This window comes from Bubalus bubalis, chromosome 9 (genome assembly GCF_019923935.1).
Source record: "Bubalus bubalis isolate 160015118507 breed Murrah chromosome 9, NDDB_SH_1, whole genome shotgun sequence".
NCBI classification, from domain to species: Eukaryota; Metazoa; Chordata; class Mammalia; order Artiodactyla; family Bovidae; genus Bubalus; species Bubalus bubalis.
In genome coordinates, this window is record NC_059165.1 from 67484595 (window position 1) to 67499687 (window position 15093).

The window sequence follows — 15093 nt, forward strand, 5'->3', positions numbered from 1 at the left end:
TCTCCTTTGGGGTCCCCCCCCAACCCCTGCTTGTTGCTTGGGGATCGGTTCTGCTGCTGCAAGTCCCTGAGATTGGTCCAGACGCCAGCCTCAGAGCTTCAGGAAGTGGGTACCTTCCCGATTGTGAGCCTGGGTCAGGCCATGCCTGAAGGTGGCACAGCCTGTTAAAGTCCTTTGGTGGGGTCGTGTCTGGAACCGTGTGCAGGCCAGGCCGGGCTCCTCACAGGCACTTGGGTGCCTGGAGCCGGATGCTTCTTACCTCCTCCATGGAGAAGTGGAGGTCCCCTCTGCCCTGCGGAGCACCTGACGTGTTCATAGATCTTTTCACTCATTCTGTGTTAAAAACTTAGGGGTCAGCACACTTGTTCTATAACGGCCAGAGGGTGAGTGTCTTGGCTGTGCTGGCCAGGTTGCCTTGCTGCAGTTATTCAACTCTGCTACCCCGTGGGGCAGAAGTGGCCACAAGTCACATGCAACCACAGGGTATGGCCTGGGCTTTTATCTGTTTGCCAAACTGCAGGCCACCTTCTGGGCTCTTAGGAAGCTTAGGCAGGGGCAGAGCTCTGACCACCACAGCTGGTCTTACCTAAGCTTGGGGAGGACAGCCGTTTTGGGGGGCTGTCCTGTCAGAAAGGGAGACCTAGCAGGTTCTACCGTGATGGGGTGTGAATCCATGTCATTCATCTCGTGAGTAGTTGGGTCTCTGCTTAGCCATCCCCGGCCCTCCAGGATAAACCTGTAGGAATGGAGGCAGAGCCTCGCCTCTTCCTGGCTATGCTGTCTTGGACAGTGGCTACTGTCTCCCTGAGGCTCTTTAGTCCACGTGGGTTTCCTGAGCCAGGAGTGCAGGGAAGTGATGCCTTGTGTCTATGTCCCCATGGCCACCTGGGCTCACATGCCCTATGGGGTTGCCCTGCCATGTGGTGGAATTTCTATTCACAGCTCCCCCCACTGCCCCAGGCCCAGTGAGGAGCTGGGAACATTGCTGAGGAGCTGGGAACGTTGCTCAGGCCGCTGCTGCCAGAGGAGGCAGGCTCAGGTTGAAGACTTTATTGTATGCAAAAGGAAAGTACACATTGGAAAACTCCACTGTGGGAACTTCCTGTATCCTAACACCAGTACCCAAACCCGCTCTTCTGTAAGAACCAGTTTGTCTTGAGGCCAGCTGGCCCACTCTCCACAAGGCGTCCAGCCCTCCTCCCAGGTGCCCTGTGACCTCCTTGGCCTGGCTCAGGGTGGGCAGGGTCCTCCATCACATCAAGTCTGAGAGCGGGTGTGCAGAGTAGCGCAGGCAGAAGCTTCTGGGAAGGCGGATCAGTAATGCCCTGGCCACTGTGGCCGGAAGGAGAGGCCTCTCAGTGACGTGTCCACAGGGGCGGGACCTGCCCGCTACCCCAGCTACACAAACTCTGGCTGCCTCTTGCAGCTGTTGCCCCCTACCAGCCGCCCACCACGCAGCCTCACAGCTGGCAGCCAAGCTGCAGCCACGTTGTTGCACCGGTTGGTGGCGTTGCACTGGGTGGTGGCGTTGCACTGGCTGGTGTTGTTGCACTGGTTGGTGTTGTACTCGGAGAGCCTCCGGGCTGGCTCCTCCCCAGGGCCCTCCCAGGCCCCAGGCCCGTACTCCCCGGCTGTGGCGCCCAGCTGCTCTTCGCTGCCGCTGCGGCTGCCCTGACTGCCCTCTGTGCCTGCCTCGCAGCCCTGCCTCTCCAGAAAACTGAGCCGGTGCAGTGCAGCCCCACCCGCCGGGGACTGCAGGTCTGAGGCCTCCTCCAGCTCTGAATCGGAGTCGTTGGAGGCGACATGGGGTTCTGAAAAGTCCAAGGGAGAGGGACAGAGATTCAGAGGGACAGATGGACGGCCTGTGAGCTGGGGGTGGAACCACTGGGCATCTGCCTCTGGTGACACCAAGAGGCTCCCCCACCCCCCCAGCAGGCCTGTCTCCCTGCTCAGAACCCTCTCAAATCAGGTGCAGGGTCTCAGACACATGGGGTTGTTTCCACTTCTGCGTGCCTGTTTCTTGGACCTGGCAAAACACCTTGAAAGGGTATCTCTTTGCAAGGGTTTGTAACGGATTAAAGACAGGTGACACTTGTGTCCGGGGAAACAGTTCAGTCTGCAGCCCTTGACATGGACCCACTACATCACCCACCATCTGCCCAGCACCTCCAGGGCCACCCCACTCACCAAGGACCCCGTCCTCAGCCTCCTCTGTCAAGGGAAAGGCTGCACCCCCGCTGCCCCCCAGGTACGGTGCCTGGACCACCACCTCAGGTCTCTGGCTGGATACCCCATCCTGCAGAAGCAGAAGAGAGGTTAGGGAAGCGCCACGGTTCTGGCCATGCCACGTTCCATTTACTCTCTTGTAAGAAAGTTAACCAAGTAAAAACCCTAAAAACCATTAACACCCGCTGCAACTGAGCATATGAGGGCCCTCAGCCCCCCCATCCAATGTCTGGACAGGCTGAGCTCATACAAAGGGGGCTGAGCCCCTGTGGACACCAGCACTGGAGCCACTGTCCTGAAGCTACAACCAGGCATGTCCCCTCCACAGCCTGCCTCCCCTAAAGGCGGCTGATGAGGGGTTAAAGATGTGCAGTGGGGACTGAGCATGGGAGCCAATGCTGCCTGGAAATAAGACCCTCTACCAAGGAGAGCAGCAGGCTGGACCCAGCTGAGCTTGTGGGAGCCAGGACACAAGGACAGGCTACAGAGGGGGCAGAAGTGGGAAACCAGAGGGGCCAGGATGGCTGGTTGAGCGCAGGTTCCACCCACAGATCTGAACCCACAGTTCACCCAGTTCTTTGCTTAAAATGTGCCTTGAATGCCCCGGACAGCCCTGTCCAAGCCAAACATCTCCCAGCAGAACCCCCTATATAATCCCCCCATAGGCAAGCAAGGTTCCTAGCCCCCACCATGCTCAGCCCTGCATCCCTTGTCCACAGTGGGAAGCCCTCACCTGGCCCCCTGGGGTCTCTTCGGGCTCCTCCTCGAAGACCAGGCTGAAGTGGGTGATGAGGGTCTCCACGATGCAGGCCTGGTGGGGGTAGTCCACCAGCGAGGAAAGGGACACGGTGGCCTCAGTGGGCCGGGGCCGCAGCAGCGTGGGCCCAAACACAATGCCCAGGTTCCCTGGTGTCATCTTGTTGTCCTGTTCCACCTCCACGATCCTGGGGGGTTGTAGGGTGCAGGGGCAGGTGTGAGCAGCAACCAGGACCCTGCCACCCTTGACCTCGGCCGACTCGGCCCTCACCTGCGCAGGTGCCGCATCAGGTACCGCAGTGTGGCCCAGTTCTCCCGAGGCAGGTCCCGTAGGAGTTCCCGCAACCGGCTCGCCATGACCATGGCCGCAGCCTCCCTCTCTGTGGCATCCGGCCGACCCCGAGATGCTGCCTTGGCCTCGGCCTCGGCCTTCAGACTGTCTTTGGCCATCCCCACAAGCTCATGGTAGAAGCGGAAGGAAATGAGCGGCTCAGGCAGCTGCAGGGTGGCAAGGTCAGGTGTGGAGGGTCAGTAGGCCTGGCCCACAGACTGCCAGTCCTGCACTGGCCCCGCCCCTGACAGCGGCCCCGCCTCTAGGTATAGGTCCCATCCACTCAATACTGACCACGCCCCAGCTTAGCAACCACGCCCCTTCCTAGCGCTGGTCATGCCCCCAGCAGGCTCCCTGTCCAGCCTAGGAATTGCTCTGCCTTGTCACCATCTATCTTACCTGGCGCAGATAGAGTTTGAGGACATTGCTGATGTCGTGGGGTGAGGCTTGCGACAATTCCACCAGCTCCTTGCCATTCTCGAAGGCCTGGCACAGCTTCTCTACACGTGTCTTCACCCCATTGACCCGGTAGATGCCCTGTGAAAGCCTGCAGTCAGCAAGGGCCCATGCCTCTCCCTCCCTGTGCAGTCCCTTGGCTGGAGTCCCCGCTGCTGTGCCGGCGGTGGTCACCTTGGTGCGCAGCGCCCGCTGCTCGATCTCAAAGATGCACTTCTTGATGATGAAGGGCACACCATCGGGGGTGCTGCAGGCAGCACGGCTGAAGTCCTGGCCAAAGAGCTGCAGACGGCCCTGCAGCTTCTTGTGGCCACACTGGATGGCCAGGGTCTCCAGGCACTTCTTGTGGCAGGCCAGGCAGCACTGGGGGTGGGCAGTGTGAGCAGCCCTACCTGACTCTGGTCCAGCTCAGACACCCCTGGCTCCATCTCCTGCCTCATCTCAGTGCACGCACACACAAACACACACCCCCACCCCAACCCTGACTCCCCACCACAGTGCAGCTTCTGAAATGGTTTTCACCCTTCAGCCTGGGCTCCTCCCACTGCTCTGGCCCCACCTCCAGACCGCAGGTGCTCTCTCCCGACATGGGTCGCACATCCAGGTGCCTGGCTCCCCTGGACCCGACTGGGACCACTCACCTCCTCACACTCGGCGCCCTGGAAGTACACATAGCTGTTGCATTCCCGGCACTTGGCCGGTGTGCGGAGCTTCCGAAGCCGGTGGGTCCGGGCCGCCTTGGACAGCCCCACGTGGCGGAAGGGCCCGCTGGGCACGGCCACAGGCAGCTCTGGAGTCATGCCATTGAGGTCAGCTGGTGGGGGAGGGGGAAGGTGGTCAGTGTCACCGAGGGAGGTCAGGGCCAGACCCACAGAGAGTCTCCAAACCCTTCCTTCCCCCACTGCCCCGTTCAGAGGCTCCCTCACCCTGATCAAAGGCTGATGCCCCTGCACTGCCCTCCTGGTCGGCCAGCTCCTCGTTGGACGACATGGTGCCACAGGAAGACATACGCTCGAACTTCTTAAAGTCCTCTGAGCAGGAAACAGGGTGTCAGAGGCTCCCCCTGCACCCCCACCCCTGCTGCCAGCTGCACAATGAGCCCACTGAAGCCTGGGATGGGTCGCAGTGTTCTACCTCCCGCTGACCCAGCAGGCCCCTTCACCTGAGCCAGGGCTGGGGCCCAGACTGGCCTCCGAATCTGAGATGGAGATGGGCCACGACTTGTGCACCTGATGGCCCCGCCCACCTGTGAAAGAAGTACCCCAGTGAAGGTCTGAGGGGGGCTGCAAGGGGGCTGCGTCCGCCCCCTCTTGGCACTCACCCCTGCGCTCCTTGGCAATCTCTCCCTCGCTGGGCCCGCCGTCCTCCGGGGGGCTACTGGCAGCCTCTGTCCCCACAGCATCGCTGACATTGAAGCTGCTTTTCCGAGCACGCAGGACTGGGGACCTGGTGGGAACAACAGCCAAAAGGAGGGGCCATGATGGGGGTCACAAGGGCTCCCTGCCCCTGCCCTCATCTCAGGCAGGAAGTCTGGCTCCCTGGGCAAGCACAGAAGGTAGTGTACCAGGCACTAGTGGACACATGGGGCTCGAAGTCGTAGTGCACATCAGGCTCCTCGCCGCGCTGCAGCTGGCGCACATGGGAAGCGTACTGCTGGCCTGGGTCGTACAGCTTGCTGCTCTCATACAGCATGTGGAAGTGCACGGGCAGTGGGGCCGTCTGCGTGTGCATCATCTGGTAATATGAGATGGTGGCCTGTGGATGGGCGGGAGGTAAGCGCTAGTGGTCCTGGCACCTGACAGGTAGGTGCTCCTCCCACCTCTCCAGGGGAGCCCCAGTGCGCACCGACTTGATGGTCTGGTCGCTCTGCCGGATGACCTCCTGGATCTGCCGTAGTGCCGTCACCTTGGTATCCTCCAGCTCCTGCTTCTGTGTCTTAGCATCGGCCACGCATGTACGGTAGGTGGCCATTGCTTCCTCCGCCTGGGGTGGGGGCGGGAGGTGGGCGGTTGCCCAGGGAAGCATTAGCCCATGGTTCAGCCCTCAGGGCATCTTCAGGCCCCACAAAGAAATCAACTAGGTACAAAAGGATGGGAAGGCATTCCTGCCAGGAGGCAGAGCCTGGACAAGGGACCAGAGGTGGGCAATTCTGTACAGGGCATGAGGATCTGTCACCATGGGCCTTGCCCTCCATCACTGGCCCTCACCTTGTTCTTGGCCTCCTCCTCCAGGCGACGACGCTTGTCCAGGGTCTTGGAGGCTGCACCCCCTGCACCGGGCCCAATGCTGGCTTGCTCCTCCTCCGCCTTGGCCACCAGGAAGCGGGCCTTGTCATGGTCCTCGCAGCGCTGCATGTAGCCCTGCTTGGCCTTGCGGAGATTGGACTCTGCCTCTTGCTGTGGTTGTGGCAGTGAGCAGATGACCCCAGTCAGTCAAATACACATTAGAGACCTCTGCCACCCACATCTCTTGTGCACAGATCCTGTGGCCAGTGAAACAAACGGGACTGATGGTGAAAGAGCAGGAGGTGACACCCATAGTGGGACCCTGGGAGGAGCCAGCATCTGGCCTGCCCATTTTACAGCTGGGGAAGGTAAGGCACAGCTAAGCTCTGAAGGAGACACCGACAACATCATCCTCTTGACACCTACACCCACGCCCACCACAGTGACTTGCGCTTTTGTCTCTTTCACTTCCCTTCTTACAGACGAGACCAGTGAGGTCGCCCAGACAGGAAGTGAGGCACCCTCAAAGAGCACTCAGTTAAAACCCAGTGAGCCTTCTGGGGGCCACACCTTACAGCCTACACCATCAGAAGCTCAAACATAAGAATTCATATGAGTACTAGTAGAAACATAGCACAGGGAAGGCCTTTCCATGTGACACAGAACTGAGAAACCATAAAAGGAAAGACTACTACTAACGATCACGGGTTTCAACTGGGAAAAGGCCAACGGGTTAAATCAAAAATCAAAACAATAAACTGGGGGTGAAGGAGTCTGTAACAGGTATCATCCAAAGCTGGGTTCTCTAATAGGTAGAACGCTCTGGGAAGTCAATAAGAAACAGGCTATTGTCCAGTCCAAGGTGAACAAAGGATACGAACTGAGAGCCCACAGAAGAGGAAGAGCGTGGCTGTGGCTCTGGAGCTCAGCCTCCCACACTCACCCCCGTGACCCAGCCATTATCCTTGGGGCACTGATCTGAGATGAATGCTAGGTCACAGGTCTGAGTAACAGGGGCACAAGCTCATCACAGCAGTGATGTTTGAAACAGCAACAACTCAACCACAACTAAACTCCATCAATAGGGACGTACCGAAATACGCCATGTGGCTCTGTAGCTGAGAATGCCTAGCTAAGAAAAAGGCAGGAGGGGTTTCACGTGGACTGAGACAGGGCAAGTCCCTGAATATGGAGGTGTGTTTAAAAGATCAGAAGCAGAATGGGGTACTTGGCAAGCTGTCATCAGGTGTGCAAAAGTTGGGGAGAGGAGCATTTGCCAGACATGCTAGATGGAGCTGCAGGACTCCACTAACTGGAGCTGGTTTCACCACCGACCCTGTTAACACACCTAAAAAGCAACACAAAAGATACTAGTGCCTTGGAACTGCCCAAAAAGAGGTGAGAAGAGTAACCTGGAGGAAGAAGCTGGAGCATCCACCAGACCTGGTGAGCCCGTTTGGTCTACCCCAGACCTGCTCCTGGCAGCCACAGGTGACCCTGTTCCCCCGTGACAGTGAACTCTGACACTGAGGGGGGCCCCAGGGCCAGGGCCAGGGCCTTTCCTGCTACAGCTTGGAGGTCAGGAGCCTGAAGCAGCTTGGAGGCAGGACCCGCCTCACATGGGCACAGGGCACTCTGCACGATGTCGGCAAAACTCGGGAAATCTTCATCTGGATGCATACCAGAGGACTGTGCATGCGTGAGCTGGCCGCCCTGGCCCCTCCCAGCCCCCGTGCCCCACCCGTGGTACCAGCTTCCTCTGGGCGCGGTGCCAGGACTCCTTGATCTCCTTCCTTCGCTTCTCATGCTCGAGCCGCCGCAGATTCAGGGGCTTGGGAGAGACAAGTGTGAGTGGGGACCCCGGCACCTTCCATCCCGCCCACCCTCCCAGGTACAGCCTACCTGCATGAAGGTCTGGGTCAGCAGTGTGCCCACTGCCTGCACCAGGCCATGGCCGAACTCCAGGTCCTGTTCCAGCGCCAGTGAGTAGATGGACAGGAGGGGCATGTGCGGCTGTGGGGTGGGGCCAGCATCAGGGTCACGTGGGGGTGGGCCAGGAGCCCCCCTGCTCCCTCAACCACCTTTGTACAGACTGGAAACCCCTTTTTTCTGGTCCATCCTGGAGGTATTGAGACTCACATCCAGGCCTGAGGAACCCTGCCCAGTGCCCCACCCACCCAGACACTCCCCCCAAGTTCCCCACCTCCTGCATGACACTCTGTCTGCAGTTCTGGACGATCTTCTGCAGGCCTTTGGCAAAGTCCATCTCTGCAGGGGAAGGGGTGTGAGGGCAGGGGGGCGGAGGGGCCCTCCAGCCAGACCCCACCCTGCAGACCCTAGCTCTCACCCAGCGCGCTCCGCTTCTCCAGGTAGCCGATGAGGTCCTTCATGTATTTGGCCATGTTCTTGGCGTACTGCAGGGCAGCGTCCACGCCCCCCTCACAGCGCTGCAGCAGGGTGTCCACGTCCTCTGGGGACAGGCAGCCTGCAGAGTAGACACACCTCAGCCCAGGCTCCACCCCTGCCCAGCCCTCCCCTGCCCCAGCCCACCCCTCCTCCCATCCACCACCCCAGTCCTCTGCCACTTGCTGGGCTCAGGGACTCACCCGCATCACACTCCTCACCGCTGGGGGGGGCACTCTCACTCGCCTGTCCATACAGGTTCTCCATGGACTATATCAGAAGGAGATAGGTGAGTCCAGCCTGGGCTGGGCCCTGTTTGAGGCCCACCCTGCAGGAGACAGTCGCCACCCCCCTGGACAGAGCGAGTGGCCGTGGTCCACAGAGGGAACAGGGGCACTCACCTGCCCTGCCAGCCTGACCCCAAGCAATATGCAGGCCACCCTTGCTCACCTGGCCTGGGTCCCCAGGGGGCACTGACAGGAGGATGCTGCTGTCCACTTCACCCATGAGGAACTCGGATACACTGCAGGGTGGAGGGGCAAGTGTCAAGGGGCACATGGGTCCACATGGGTCCCCACCCTTCCCCACCCCCACTCGTCCCCACGCCTACCCCACACTCACGTGCTGCTAAAGGAGACGGCAATGGTCTCCAAGGCCTTCTCAAACTCCTGCTTGTCTGACTCATTGTTGCACTCATAATGGAAGGCTGGGGACAGACAAGGATGAGAGAGGTTGGCCCAGTCTGTTTGGGAGGTGACCAACCGTGCAACTAATTGAAGGGGGAACATTGGAGCTGTTGTGTCCATCACACTCCTATGCATCCTTCAAAACCCACTTCAAACATCCCCTCCTTCAGAAAGCCCTCCCAGACAGAAAGCTCTCTGTGCCTCGTCCCAGCCGGCTGACCTTTGACTTTGGCAATGAGGGTGCCAGCAGCCGTGAGTGTCTCCACAGTGTTCAGCAGTGGGTACTTGGAGATGACCTGGCGCATCACACGGAGGGCCTCACCCAGGCACTCATGGGCCAGTGGCCGGCGGGCCTCAAGGAGTTCTGCCAGGTAGAGTGGGTATGAGCAGGGAGGGAGGGAAAGCCTGTCTACCTAACCACCCAACCTAACACTTCTCTCCCCAGGTGGGGAGACTGAGGCAGAGGAGGGAGAAGGCAACTGCCTGAGGCTCAGTGTGTGACCTCAGGGGGTGGGGTGGGGTGGACTGTCCCTCTCTGGACTGCTGGCCAGGTCGACAAAGGCCAGATGTCAGTCTAGACAGTCCTGCTTAGAACACCCTTTCCTGTCCCTCCAGAAAATAACCTTCCACTGTCGTCCAAGTTGCAAAGCTCTGTTCAGTTCTCTCCTGGCCCTGCTGGCCTGGGAACTGAGGCTTAAACACCCCATTATCTCTCTCCAGACAGCCACCCTATGAGGCAGGCCCTGTTATCACCTCCATTTAGAAGGTGAGGAAACTGAGGCACACAGGGGAGAAGTCATTTCGCAAGGATCACACAGCTTTTCTAGCTCTGAAGATAGAAGGACACTGCCTGGCTTTATCACGAGGGCAGTGGGAAGCTATGGAAGGTGTCAGAGCAAAGAAAGGTCAAGGTCTGACCTACATCTTTGAGGGAGGCTTTAAGTGCCCTCAGATATTCTTAACTGGAAAAAAAGCAGAGTGTGCAGGCAGAACATGCACCATGTAGTGGAAACAAAACTAAAGAAGCTTGTAGATGCTGAAGGAATGAGCAGACCTGCTGACACCCATGAGGGTCCTACCTGTACCTCCCCCACCTGTGCGCTTCTGACTCAGCCTGGTAGGTGATACTCAAAAAAAAGGACTCTGGAAATAGGTGTCTGATCCCTTTTCAGCACCGAAGACTTCCACTGAATACCAGACTCCCACTGAATACCACCGACAGGGAGACCCCTATGGAGTCCTTGGCCCCAACATTCCTCGGATTCAGGATTTGCGCCTGAATCAGCGGGGAACTTCGGGAGGCCGGAAGGAGCTTCAGGAATCCAGGGAGGCTGGCCACGCCCCTTCCCCAGACATTCCTCCCAGGCACCCCGCCCCTCGTGTCTCCTGGGCCTCCGCCACCTGGGTCCCCGCAGCACCCCAACCTGGGCAGGTGGGACTCTGGCGAAGTCCAGACATGCCCAGCTCTGCACCGGCCAAGGTAAGCGCCCGGCAGCCCTGTGTCCCCAGTGGGCCGGCAAATGCCCAGAGCACCACGTGCTCCTGACCAGAGCCTGCATCCCCACACCCCGCCCATCCCCTCACCTCGGGGCCCTGCCTGGCAGCGCACAGGCCTCTGGTCCAGCGCGGGGTGCACCGTCCAGCAGATACACATGGTATACCGTCAGAGCGCAGGGATCGTGAATGCGCACGACGGCCTAGGGTCTTTGGTACCGGGTTTTCATCAGCCAAACCAGCTCTGGCCGGTCCGAAGACCCCGCCCCCGCCGAGGAAAGCTCCGCCCCCCGGAGTCCCGCGAGCCCTGGCTGGGGTTCTCGGCTCCCCAAACTCAAGGATCAGGACTCAGACCTGAGTAGACGAGGAGATGTGACTCCATTCGGGATGGTGCTGCCAAGGGCAGACAGAGAAACAGGCCCAGGTACCTGGCGTGGGGAGGTGCAGGGAGACCCCGCCCACGTGGATCCCTGCGCTTACTGCCTCCCAAGCTGAAAGCCGTCTGGCTATCCCACAACTATCATTGTAGGCTGAGGACCTCTGGTCACAGCCAGCATCCGTGCAGGGCGTGTCGTTGCCCCATTTCACAGATGAAATACAAGAGTCTCCCAGGCCGGCAGGGGCAGCACCAGCAGTCAAACCCAAATTCTCTCTACTCCAGGCCCTTCCCTCTGCCCAGGGCTGCCCCAAGGTGCAAAGAAGGGGGCCCCTGCCCTGGCCATCCTCCTGCACAATGCCCACAGGCTCAGCTCCGCCCAGGCCTGGCCTCCAAGGAAGCGCTAGGATCGGAAAGGAACCGAGATTAGAGAGTTTCCCCAGGAAACAAGTCCAGCTCCACCCCAGGACCAGATAACCCCACAGGCTGACACCACCCCCGCAGCAGAGGCTTGGCCAGCAAGGGAGCTCCCCATTACAGCCTTTAAAGCTGAGGTCCCTCTCCAGGTGAAGGTTGAACCTGGGCTCTGGCTCAGGTGAGCCAGAGTCAGGGGGCCACCCTGGGCCTCAGTTTCCTCATCCGTAAAATGGGCACATGAAAGGAGCAGGCCAGGGTGTTTAGCACAGCCCTGGCACTGCGGTTTCCTGCAGGAGAGATCACAGTGCCCTCCTTGGCTGTTAGGGACAAACAGGAAGCAGATGAAAATAACTTGGCAGGAAGCTGAGCTGTCAGCGGACGCGTGGAGAAAACGGAACTGCCATCCACAGCCCGCTCACTCCTGCAGCTTACGTGCCAGTCCTGCCCTTCATCTCTCCTGAGTCTCTCTCTGTCCAGACCTCAGCGTGCCTCTCATTCACTTCAGTCCAACATGCAGATCTGACCTTGTTCCACCTCTGCTCTTACACCTTCTATGGCTCCCCAACACCCTCAGGATAACATCCAGGGTCCCTCTGCTTGCCATTCTCAGTGTCTTCAACCTTACACATTTCATACACCTGAACCTTATTCCCCCAAATGCATCTCTACTTTGTATTTCTATGCACATGACATTGCCTCTACCTCAATGCCTTTCCTTCCTAGTTGCCACTGAACTCCTGTTCATCTGTCAGAACCCTAGCTGCAATGTCTTTTTCCACAAAGCCCTCCGAACCATTTCCATCTGAGCCTCCCCAAGTCCTTCCCCAACTCTGTGCTGACCCCCTAGGTTTTAAGGTCTGACCCTGCTTTCCTCCACCCAGGCCCTGGTGTCCCTGCCAGTTCTCACCATCACGCAGAACACACTCCTTCAGTTTCTCAAGGCCCTCGGCAAAGCGGGCCACGTCAGCCAGCAGGTGGGAGATGTCCTCCACGGTGTCTGGGCAGGGTCCCTGGATGGGTGCCTCGGCCGGGCTGGCCGCAGACAGTGGGCTGCGATGGCTGCGGCCCAGCGTCCAAGTGCTGGCCCCCGACAGAGGGAAGCCAGCAGCGCTGGCATGGCGGCTCAGGCTGGTTGGCCTCTTGAGAGTGCCCGTGGCCTTAGCATTCGAGGCCACACTTGGGGGTTCTAGGCTGGGCCCCAGGGACACTGCATCAGCCCCGTCTCTCCTAGGCAGTTCCTGGGAGGGTAGGGGGAGCTGGTAAAGCAGGTGCTCCCATTGGGCCCTGCCTCAGTTTCCCTGGAAGTGAAGTGGGGCTCTGGAGGGTCTTCAGCCTGACTCCATAGGGGTCAGAGGCCACAGGTCAGAGGGCTGAGATTTGGTGTTGGGCCCCTCCCACACCTGTTACCCAACGTCCTCTCCTGGAGCTTTCACAAACAACGTCTCTGCCCAAACCACAGCCGGGGTGGGGGAGGGGCGCCCCACTTCCGGAGGTAAGGAAGGGAGGGGGGTAAGGGGGAAGAGAGAGGGGTAGGGCTGGGGTCTCCTGAGCTGTCTCAGTAGAGGCCACTGCAGATGCCTACTCATTGGTAGACACCTCTTCAGTTTCTGTCCTCTGAGGGTCCAGCAGACTCCTGAGCCCACAGACACCGCAGGCCCTGTAGATGCCCCCAGGCTTGCACCAGGCCTGCCCCCGTGGGTCTCCTTCCACAGTCTGCTCCTTATAAACCTTCTGCCTAACAGCCTAGCTATAGCTCTCACATCTAACGGTGCCTGGAGACCCCAAATTCCCTGAGCCCCCACCTGAAGGAGTCCAGGCCCAATGCACCCATACCCTGGTACCCACCCCACCACTCCCTGGACCCCACAGCCGGCACTGGACAGGGTGGGAGGGTGCATGGCCATCCCAAGGGCTCCTACCGTAAGCTGAATGCGAGGATCCCAGCCCATCCTGCGAAGCCCCTGCAGTCCAGCCTGGTGGGGGCTGTAGCTGGCTCGTACCCCCCGCCACTGGCCCAGCATGTCACTGCCCAGCCCTGCCCTGCTGGGCCTGATCACAGGGTGTCCTCCTGTCCCGGTGCTGCCCAGCTGTCGCTCTAAGGTCCCCGCCCGCTCCGTGCTCCCCTTAGAGGCTCACTCACCCCCGAGGGCTGTGGGCAGGGGCTTCCCGCCCGGTTCTTTTTCGAGATAGACGGGGTTTTCATGAGCTCTCTCTTCTTCCTGGAGAACATGGCGGAGCCGGGCCCAAGAAGCCCAAGGGGGCCTGGCTGGGGGAGGTAGGCCAGGGGTCTCAGTACCACAGCTCCTGGTGTTGGTGGCCTCGGGACCACATTGCCGCTGGCCACCCCCTCCTCAGCTGTCAGGCTCACGTGACAGACACAGCCCTCATTGGCGGGCGCTTCCCCCCACAGGAAAAGGCCTCCGGAGGCGGTGACTCAGACCCGCCCCTGACCCTCCCCAGCCTCAGCCTCAGCCTGCCCCTCTGCACAGTGGGCTCGAAGGTGGGGTCCCAGGCCCCACCCCCAGCTTCCGCTTTCCTGAGCTCTGCGTGTGCATGTTTGCTGAGGTGCCCTGCCTGGCGGCAATGCCCCAGGCAAGACACCGATGCCCCAGACACGATCCCGGCAGGGACACAGCGATTGCAGAGATGCTCACCCCCACTCGGCCACACCCAGATGCACCCAGGAGTGCAGATACCTGAACATGACGGACATGTGGGGACACAGACTTTGACATATGCTCAGAAGCCACCCAGCTCCACTGATGCAATGGGTACCCTGGACACAGGCGCCTGCCTTCCAGTCCTCCCATCGCTCCTCTGTGTGGCTGCCCTCCACCCTTTGGCAACTCCCCATGAAGACCCCAGGGAACAGTGCATGGTATAGTGGGTTGCCTTCCCTCCATCCATCTCCCACACCCACCCCTGATTCTACATTCTGGGGACACTCAGCAGAACAGGTTAACCCTAACGCTAACTGCTGAGGCCACCATGCCACCTCCTCCCTCCCTGGCTTGGCCCCCAGACCTGGGGTGTTGGCAATGTGTATAGCACCCCCTGTACCCTCTCCCCCATAACCATCTCTTCTCTTGGAGCCCCCCTAATCTGAGCCTTTTCCCCTCCCCCAGTCTTCCTCCCCTCCCCTTCTGGAGTCTCACCCCCTCATCCCCTACCCCTTCCCCACCATTGGCCCCCACTGACCTCAGGTGGGAGGGGTGGATCTCCAGGGCACAGGGCACGCAGGCCACAGCCCCTCACGGCAAACCCAGTTCTCCAGGCCCGGGTCCATCCACTAACCCATCCCAGAAGGCCCTTGAGGATCCTCTGCCCACCACTCATCGCTCTGGATGCCAGGATCGGAGGGTGAGGGCCCACTGCAGGGCCGGCTAGCTGGTGGGCCTCTGCCTGGTTGGAGGCCTGAAGTCTGGGCCACCCCTTCCGGGCTTCCCCAGCTGCCCCAGACATTCCTGAGCCCTGACCTCATGCCCACTTCAGATCCAGCCACTCACAGGTACCGCCTTTAGGCGCCAGAACTACAGGGGCACTCAGGGGCTCCAGGAGCAGTGTCCAGGCTCTTATGAAGGGCACACCTGCACAGGAGACACTCCCCAGCCACCACACAAGCTTTCACAGCTGGGAGTCCAGCTAGCTGTAGCTAGGTTCATATCTGCATCCACACACCCACTCCAGCACACACTCTGTGCCAAGCCCAGTGTCCAGGCACAT

General features: G+C 59.9%; 1 protein-coding gene across 6 annotated transcripts; it reads right to left on the bottom strand.

Moving 5' to 3' along the window:
* Positions 1-1035: 1035 nt before the first annotated feature.
* Positions 1036-13781, bottom strand: ARHGAP45 (Rho GTPase activating protein 45). 6 transcript variants are annotated; one of them, XM_006050489.4, is made up of 23 exons: positions 13290-13781; positions 12278-12608; positions 9304-9447; positions 9019-9103; positions 8848-8920; positions 8601-8667; positions 8342-8479; positions 8198-8262; positions 7897-8007; positions 7745-7825; positions 5977-6165; positions 5615-5752; positions 5334-5524; positions 5091-5215; positions 4932-5015; positions 4696-4800; positions 4411-4583; positions 3944-4132; positions 3713-3850; positions 3254-3480; positions 2960-3170; positions 2188-2296; positions 1036-1811 (listed from the first exon to the last, which is right to left on the bottom strand). In XM_006050489.4, exons 1-23 carry the CDS (start codon positions 13389-13391, stop codon positions 1399-1401), a joined length of 3489 nt encoding a protein of 1162 aa, XP_006050551.4. In that variant the 5' UTR covers positions 13392-13781; the 3' UTR covers positions 1036-1398. The 6 variants fall into 6 exon arrangements, with proteins under 6 accessions (XP_006050551.4, XP_006050552.4, XP_025148580.3 ...); XM_006050490.4 differs by having other exon boundaries at positions 13511-13780; XM_025292795.3 differs by lacking the exon at positions 4932-5015.
* Positions 13782-15093: the final 1312 nt, after the last annotated feature.

Coding starts and splice junctions, on each gene's coding strand:
- ARHGAP45 (XM_006050489.4), bottom strand. CDS start 13,391: ATGCTGGGCCAGTGGCGGGGGGTACGAGCCAGCTACAGCCCCCACCAG. Junction 9,448..12,277: donor GGAGTGTGTTCTGCGTGATG/GTGAGAACTGGC, acceptor TCTACCTGGCAG/AACTCCTTGAGGCCCGCCGG. Junction 7,826..7,896: donor TGACCCAGACCTTCATGCAG/GTAGGCTGTACC, acceptor GTCTCTCCCAAG/CCCCTGAATCTGCGGCGGCT.